At 44.9% G+C, this 9,075-nt stretch overlaps 1 protein-coding gene across 1 annotated transcript in view; it reads right to left on the bottom strand.

Moving 5' to 3' along the window:
• Positions 1 to 3,437: 3,437 nt before the first annotated feature.
• TSPAN5 (tetraspanin 5) overlaps positions 3,438 to 9,075 on the bottom strand; it is a 99,492-nt gene continuing 93,854 nt past the window's right edge. The window contains exons 4-8 of the mRNA XM_015415979.1: positions 8,296 to 8,466; positions 6,909 to 7,034; positions 5,889 to 5,936; positions 5,661 to 5,777; positions 3,438 to 4,762 (exon numbers count right to left, since the gene is read on the bottom strand). Of these exons, the coding sequence (XP_015271465.1) occupies positions 4,697 to 4,762; positions 5,661 to 5,777; positions 5,889 to 5,936; positions 6,909 to 7,034; positions 8,296 to 8,466 (528 nt within the window). The 3' untranslated portion in view covers positions 3,438 to 4,696. The remainder of the gene's footprint in view (positions 4,763 to 5,660; positions 5,778 to 5,888; positions 5,937 to 6,908; positions 7,035 to 8,295; positions 8,467 to 9,075) is intronic.

Below are 9,075 nucleotides of genomic sequence, written 5' to 3'. Positions count from 1 at the left end.
TCCCACTGTTGACCCCCCCCCCAAAGCACCAAGAAGACAGAGCATCACTTGCCCCAAAGCTCCTATCTATACCTTGTGGCTAATAGCCACTGATGGACCTCTGCTCCATATGCTTATCTAGACAGACTGGAATAATGCCGCATAAGACTGCACTCTTAATTCATCTGCTCAAATTAACTAACTGGTCAAGGAAGCAAATGCATTGCTCTAACCATGGGGGGAACTTTGGGAGCCTGGGGAAAATCCTTTATCACTCCACAGCCATGAAAAAAAACCCATGCATGCCAAGCAAATTCTAAGGTGCATCTCCAACAGTTCCAAGTAAGGTAGCAGGCAATCCATTCCAAAACTTGAATTTGTTTATGGCTTCTTAAGCTGAAATCGCTTCCTGGCCCTCAAGCACCAAGTTTGTTGTCCCTTTCCCTAGAAAACGTCAGCTCTTCGGAAATTGTATTGTTCCTGAACAGGCAAAGAACAAACACAGAACAGGGAAACTGGTGGGTAGGAATGGCTGGGACCAATTTCAACATGCGAACACTCGGCCATGAATCAGATGCACAGAGACCTGATGTGGGCAGTCTGCATAACCCATGCACCTTCACATCTGTGCATTTGAACATTAAACGGCTGGGAGACACTTGATGTTAGGAAACGGTGTCAGAAGAGAAGCTGCACTGGCTGTTCGCCACAACAGGGAAAAGACATGACAACAACACTATCCCTACCTGGGTTAAAAGTTTTGATCAGAACTTTATTTGAATTATATGTGGGGATTCAAACAGATCCCCAGTGTCATGTGCAGTTTGGCTCAAACATAAATGGTTCTGGCCACGCTCACTTCTAAAGATCTCTTCCCATCTTCTGTGGCGCTTCCCACAAGACTTCAGAATTCTTCATTTGGAATCATTTGGAAAGGGACAATAATGCATCTCGTGCGTGGCAAGGGAGTCCATGGGCCCCCTCGCCCCCAGCCCTCCCCGTTCAGATACCCCTGCATTCAGTCCTGGCTGAAAGTATCCTTTTCCCAGAAAGACAAGTCAGGTCCAATTTGAGAAGTCAAGGCAGATGCACAAAAAACAACCACCAAACAAACCAGACATGCAGTTTGGAATTAGAGTTACACATTTCTTCTCACATACAAGCTTATATGCCTTGACCTTCCCTGGCTTCCTTTAAATGTGTTCCTGCATCGTCTAAAAGTGAATGTGAGAAGACATATGCAGAAATGAGTTTCCAGGTAGTTTTGTTAAAAGTCAACTTTAAAAATGCAGGAATCGCCCACCATAACCAGTGTCAGAAACCATCACACTATAAGTGTCACAGAGTCAAAGAAAATTATCAAGGGATCTGAGAAATTTCGATTGTGAACCCTCATGGTCAGAGTATTGTGTCTTTCTAAATTTGCAAAGAGAAAGGGGTTCATAGAAAGAACCTGTTGCCCCCTGCAGTCCGTGGAAGAACTGGTCCTGAAGGTGAGGGGACCCTCAGGAAGAAAATGGGATGAATTGTGAGGGGAAGATATTTGAGGGGAAAGTCAGCAGAAATCTCTCACACACACTTATTAGGATGAGCTCCTTTATAAAAAGAAGAAAAGTTTGCGCAAGGGAGTATGTCTTGGAGGAATGGTTTCTGCTTAGCCTCTTAAAACTGCAGACAGCCACGTCCCATCCTTCAACACGCACACACCCCAAGCTTTTCGCACAACACCATGGGTGGGGTGGGGGGGGCAGAAGAGGAAAGAGAGAAGGAATGTAGGAGATACAATCTCTGTGAACTCCTTCAGCAGTTCACAGGATCCAACCCTCTATGGACAGTATATACCTGAACAATGTTTGTTTGGATTTGTAGAAGCCATAGAGAAAGTAACTGGGCTTGAAAAATTCTCTACATTTAGAGGTAAATGCCAGATTCTTAGTACTTGAGAACTGAACACTATACAGAGGCTGTTACCTGTTGTTTATTTCAAAAAACAACAACAAACAATGAAATGTGTGTTAATTGGATAACTATAAGATTTTTTTTTTTTTAAAAAAAGTTAGTTCTTAATCTCTTTCTCAAGCTAAGGAAAACAGACACACACACTGTGCAGGCACAGGACAATACTGAGGTTCTGGGGGGAGGAGCCTTAATTGTCTGCTGTATCCTCTTATCCTGGTCCAACAAGACAACTTCTTTTTATGCCGCAGAAGTAAACCCAGACACTGCAGCATCCAGTGTTGGCCCGAAGGATAACAACGATAAGTTTCACCACACGGTGGTGGCCCAGCGACAAGAAAGCTCTGTTACGAGACAAAACTCAAGTTGCCACATGGAAACTCTCCCCCCTGCCATTTCAGTCACACCCATGAACTCACACTTGACAACCGGACAAGGAGCAACAAGAAGAAAAGCACAGGTCACAACAAAGCTGCAGGTGTGTACGAGAATGGACATTTCCCCCTCGGAAACCTGAAGCAGCAGCAAGAAGGAATGTTTCTTCAGTATAGTCGCTGGATGCACTTGACAACACTGGCATTGTGGACATTTGGTCTCATTTCTAGAATCTGTTAACTCCCAAGCATGTAAAACCCAGAAGCTGTCTCAGAATGTTACCATTTTCCCCACATCCTATGCTTCATTTTGCCATCCAGAGGCAAAAAGTTATGTTCTGATCATTTTTAGCAACTGCTCTAGCCAAGCTAATGGAAGCAAGGCTCAATGACCTAAAGAGTCAAGCAGAAATCCTTTAGAATTGCCGTACCTGCAGCTGACTTCCAGAAATTCATATTAGAGAGCAAGGGACAGTATACAGTATTCAGCCAAACAGACAGTATTGGGGTCTGTAATAAATGAGGTAACACCAAGGTAAAGGTGAAGTTGGAATTCTGGGACAAAATGGCGGCAGCCTCAAACCAGCAACCCTCCACTAAAATAAAAGGACTTTTTGTTGTTTTTCAGAAAGAGACTGTTCATCTTGAATATACTTCAATTTACCTTCTCAGGTTAGGGTTTTAAACAGCTATGCCCATAACTAATATCTGGGGATTTGTTTATTCTAGGGTCTTCTCCATGCTCATTAAGACACCTATAATAATCCCCAGGCAGGTACTCAAAATAAATTGACTGCATTTCTCTACAGGTTCAGGCCCGACTTGATGAAGAAGAACTCAATGAGAACTAAATTCAGCACTCATACAGAAGGCACCATCAATTTAGTGTTTTCCACTGCTACTTAAAAACAAGTTTCAGACAAACAGCTATACCCTGACCCTAAAGCACATTCACCTACAATGTCGTTTCATTACCTCAGTGAAACCTGTTTCTAAACAAACCAAAATCATATGCATAATAGTGGTCGTAGAGGGAGTTTGAACTTCTTTCTTTCTGCAGTATTTTGTTTCTTCCCCAAGGTGGGTCGGTAAATATCTAATTACTACTGCATACCTTTTAGAGGCGTTAAAAAAATACATAGGTGAAGCGTTACTGGTTTTGATCAGTAAGAGAGAAAGAATGTTTTAATAGATGCAAATGTGTCTATGGGGCCAACAGACTGGAACAAGAGCCACAGGAAAAAACAGATTTCCCCAATCTTTACAAAATGAGGGGATGTGAATGGTTCATCATTTCATCCACTTTTACTCAAATAAATAAGCGAGTCTTAATTGGAAGCCTACTCAGAAACACAGATACAAAAACGAAGCCTCACTGAACAGATTTCAAAGATTATAGGCAACCACATGCAAGAAAAGAATGGGAGACAGAAGTTCCACCTAAGGAGAATTTGGGGGCCACATTATACATCTGTCCAACTGTGTCAAAGTCTACCACAACAATGACCAAAGGTTATACCAAATAAATGTACTTCCACAGAATCCATACTTCTACCCCATAAAATTTGGTATACTGTGATGTGTTTTCCTTTTAAGTTCACCATATTTCTCATTCTCTTTATTACAAAGTTGGTCCAAAATGTCCCCATTTACACTCTTTATACACCGCCACCTGTTAAAAATTATAACGAGTGATCCTAGCCGCCTCGCTCCTCAGAGTCTGTTGCCTTTAAACCTCACATTCATTTGTCTCCCTAGCAAAAGGCTGCAAGAGGATAAGAAATAAAGCTCTTGGTCCCCAGCAGAGGGCATGGCGGAGCAGATCTTGACGCTTCGGAGGAAGAGGGATTGTTTCTTGCTTTTAAGCGCCCAGCCAAAGAAGCAGAAAGTGGTTTTCTGTTTGATGGGTTTCTTTCCAGAAGGACTTTGGAGCCTCTTTGTCTGCTGAAAACACACCATTCCTTTGGAGCGCACTGAAGAGGAAAATTGCCTCGCTGTCGGCAGCCACAGACAAGCTTGTGCCGTGGAGGACAGACGGCAAAACTCACTAAACTCTGCCGCAGTGGCGGAGGTCCCAGCAACAGAGACCTTTTACCACAGACAGGAGGGAGGAGCTTCCACTGGGACTCAAGTCAGGGATACAGTAGAGATTCACGGCTCAACGAGTTTCAGACTGGAGATTTTGAGAAAGTTTTGTCAGTGAGTCGGTGGTGGCTGTAGCTGTTCCCCTTGGAAAAAACAAGGGCCCACTGCAGTTACAACAACCTGGGATGACTCAGGCTTCCCCATCACTCGTTTCTATGCTGCTCGGTGCCCAAAGGGCACACCAGTTAGCGGTCTGGATGGCTGGGATGGCCCAGTGTCTTGTGCCGCTCGCCTCAGCGAGATCACCAGCTGGCTCGGACAGCTTCGATATCACTAACCAGGTTCTGAGCCAGGCATATCCCAAATATCTGGAACAAATCAGATGCCATGTTAAACCGAATCCAGACCTCAACAGTAACCATCTAGTCCAACCAAAGCATGCGTTTTTTCCAACCCAACGGCAGCAATCCAGACTCCATTTAATCTACAGTAGTCCAGTTAAATTAGATGGAACCACTCCTAGAGGTAATTGGTCATGGATCGCAGGTAAAAGTTGGCAAAGTCCTCTGGAGCATCATTACTGCCGGAGGGGGGAGAGGAAGAGGGGTCCAGCAAACATCTGGCGCCCCCACAGAAACCCTCCTGAGGCAATCTGGGATTAAGTATCTAGAAAGAAAAGCAGAGTTTAATACAACAGGCCCATTACTACAGAAACCTGCAAACTCAAAATGTGTTGGGGGGAGATGTTGAAGACCCAACAAGCAGGTTTTCTTCAGAAAGGCAACCCCACAGTCTTAGAGGAAAGCAAGAAAAAAGTATCAGCAGATGTCTTCTGCACCACAACTAGACAATTTTCCTAGATCAGGTTACATGTAAGTGTTTGATTGAGTAGTCTGGGACAAAAATGTGGCAAGATGCTTTGGGGACAAGGACAGGGATGCCAACCTCCAGGTGGGGCCCCCAGAACTACAGCTCCTCTCCAGACTACAGACATCAACTCCCCTGGAGAAAATGGATGCTTTGGACAGTGGGCATTGTACCCCACTGAGGTCCCTGTCCTCCCCAACCTCTATCCCAAATCTTCAGGAGTTTCCTGACCTGGATCTGGCAACACTTCCCCCACCACCACCGCCCATCTCCCACTGGTGGCCAAGGGGAAAAACCAACTGTTGATGTACAAGAATTCTCTATCCGCCTTTGCTTTGAGATCCTGTCCTGGGTTTAAACTGTTGCCTTGTGAGCTCCCAAAAGAACAGGCAGGCTTACCTGCAGTAACGCAATTCCAATAAAGATCCCAGCTACTATAGTTAGGTTCTCCTGCAGCCATTTCTCAAACTGGGGGACACAACCTTTTGTGTAGATGACAATCTGTTGGTCAACTTCCTGCCAAAAGATGGAGGAAATGTTTTTTTAGAAAATCACATAACACTCCTCTTGGCTTCCACACCTCCACCCCCAGACATTATACACAGAGGAAAAAGCTGAAACACCCACCGGTTTTTGCCTGGCATCATAGCCACACTGAGTATTAATGACATCTTCCTAAAAGAACAAGGAAACAAAAAGCATGCCCATCAATATATCGCTTTAGGATTCATGTTCGTTCCACCTGCCAAATCTCCATGGGCTAGAGAAAACTGCTCTCCGTTCTTTTTCACCCCTCTTAAAATGTTTTATACTCAAAAAGGGTCCCCCATCCCCCGAAATAATTCAACACAAGGGCCTGTCCTTACTGAAGCAATAAGCTGTACCCAGGATGCAGCATTTCTCTCTGTAAGATGGGAGATTCACGCAATTAAATGTTCCCCCATATAAAGAAAGCAGACGTCTCCCTAACTTGCCAGAATGCGACATGCAGAGAACTTCTGAAGACTGGCGAGCATTCCATTCCATCATGATGGTCTCTTCACTCTTCCAAAGTAACTCAGCCTAGACTCAGCACTGCTACCGCAGTGAGAACAGGGCCTTCAAGTTCACGTTCAGAACTAAGGCAACTACAGACCGTCTCTCCCATTTGCAGATTAGAGCCCTCATGTCAGTACAAGCACACTTCCTATTGAGTAGCTGCCAGTCCACATCATGACATATTAGCTACTTCATGGACCCAAGCCCCTTATTAACATTGGCATCACCCCCTTCCGTGTATTAAACAACTGCCGTCTATTATGCAGTAGCAGGTTGCAGTCCTAGACACACTTACTTGGGAGTAAATCCCATTGAACCCAGTGGGATTTACTTCTGATTATACATGCCCAGGATTACACTGGCGATTTGTTTGGAATGCTTCCAACTAGCCTGGGTGGTACCAAGTCAGACAACTGATGGGAGAGGCCAAGGAGCTAGAGAAGACCACGGGGCGCCAAAGGAATGAGATCAAGGGGTAGACAGGTCTCTGACAAAAGGAGATTTGACTTTCAAAAGCTTATGCCCTGAAAATCTTAGTGGTCCCTAAGGTTCTACTGGACTCAGATGTCGCATGCCGCAACCTTGCCAGGAGCCACCCATTGGACTTACAGCAGGATCTTTAGTGCAGCAAGAAAAGGGCACCCCGCAGCGCTCTCGGCTGGCATTGGTGTCTGTGCAGTTGAAGTAGATGTTGAGGTTCCAGTCATCTGCCTGAAAAGCCCCACAGCATTGCCACTGGAGCAAAGAAAACAAGGACACCAAGCAGCTATTAGCAAGACTCAAAATAAAAAGACATTTCTCTGCTGTTTCCTACTAGAGCTGGAAAAGGGGCCAAGAATGCCAACTGGGTTTGTACATTATCATTCCAGCTAACACCATGGGAACACACACACAAAATAGCAGGTGTGCGTTCCTCCTCAAAATATATATTACACACATGCACAAATGTACAGTTGGACTCCACAAAAACGGAGCTACTGTCCCCATACTATGGCAAACATTCTTGGGCACATTTGTGGTGGCAGGGAGAAGATCCACTAATCAGCTTTGCAAGGTACTTCATAAAATTAGCTTTTTTTGTTCATCAAGTCGCCGCTGACTTATGGTGGACCCACGGGATTTTCAAGGCAAGAGATGGACAGAGGGGGTTTGCCATTGCCTGTTTCTGCGTACCAACCATGTTATTCCTTGGGGGTCTCCCATTCAGATACTAACCAGGGCTGACCCTAGTGAGCTTCCAAGATCTGGACAATTCTTGGAAAGCTGTCAGTTGAGGAGAAATATAACAGCTGTTTCAGATGTTCTGGGCCCAAGTTACAACTTGTACAATCCTATGCAGAGTTACTCCAGTCTAAAGCCTCTGAAATCAGTGGGCTCGGACTGGAGTAACTTTCAGATTCCAGTGTTGGTCTACAAACTGACTCAGCAACCACCTACATTCACACATTAAGCGGCCTTATACCGAATCAGACCATCGCTCCATCTAAGTCAGTATTGTCTACTCAGACTGGCAGTGGCTCTCAAGTGGAGGTCGTCCATATCACATATTGCCTGGTTCTTTTAACTGGAGATGCCTGGGGCTGAACCTGGGACCTTCCGCATGCAAAGCAGATGCTCTACCACTGCGTCACAACCTGTTCCCTATGGTACCTGTTAAAAAGGCATCTCTCAAGTCACGTGGAGTATAATTCAGAAGATATGCTAATGCAAAACCAGACTATATTGAGCTCTAGGGGCAAGGCTCTCTTTCAATGGGATCTTTGAACTGAAGTTACACCTTGCTTTTCTTTGGGCTTAAATGGTTACCAACTTGAGCAGAAAGTAAGTCCTCCTGAAGTGAGATTTACTAACAAGCTTGGGGGATCATGCTGTAGGTGATTTTTGATGCTCTTCCCAAGAACGGGCAGATGAGAAGCCAGAAGGGGGTGGGGGGAAAGTCCTACATTTTGAAACATCTACTTTACTTTCTTGGAAAGCAAGCAGGAGTGCCACTTACATATTCTTGCGTAAAGTCTATGAGGTTTTGCAAGTCAATGTCATCTCTGTAGGCTCGGATGTTGTTGTTGATGAAGAAATATAGCTGGTCTTTGATCCAGTCTTTGAAGACAAAGGCCAGAACACCAGCCGTGAGCTCCAGGAAGAAGATGATTCCCAGGAATACTGAGAACTGCGAAGAAGAGGATTTTTTATTATTAATCTTTTATTGTTTTATTTCCATGTGAAACAGCTGGATCCTAAACTCTAGTGCACTCATAAGTAAGCACTTTGGGGTCCCCATGCAGATGCAGGGATGCACACTGCAGGTGGAAGTAACATAAGAACATAAGCCAATGTTGGCTCAGGCCAATGGCCCATCCAGTCCAACACTCTGTCACACAGTGGCCAAAAATACCAGGTGCCATCAGGAGATCCAGCAGTGGGGCCAGGACGCTAGAAGCCCTCTCACTGTTGCTCCCCCCAAATACTAAGAATACACTGTTGCTCCCCCCAAATACTAAGAATACAGAGCATCACACGCCCCAGACCAAGAGTTCCTATCTATACCTTGTGGCTAATAGCCACAGATGGACTTCTGCTCCATATGCTTATCTAATTCCCTCTTGAAGCCATCTGTGCTTGTAGCCATCACCACCTCCTGTGGCAGTGAATTCCATGTCTTAATCACTCTTTGGGTGAGGAAGTACTTCCTTTTATCCATTCTAACCTGAATGCTCAGCAATTTCATTGAGTGCCCATGAGTTCTTGTATTGTGAGAAAGGGAGAAAAGTACTTTTTT

Source organism: Gekko japonicus, unplaced genomic scaffold (assembly GCF_001447785.1).
Source record: "Gekko japonicus isolate JY-2015 unplaced genomic scaffold, Gekko_japonicus_V1.1 scaffold68, whole genome shotgun sequence".
Taxonomy (NCBI): Eukaryota; Metazoa; Chordata; class Lepidosauria; order Squamata; family Gekkonidae; genus Gekko; species Gekko japonicus.
Note: the sequence above shows the minus strand (reverse complement) of the source record. Positions and strands in the feature narration are given on the sequence as shown.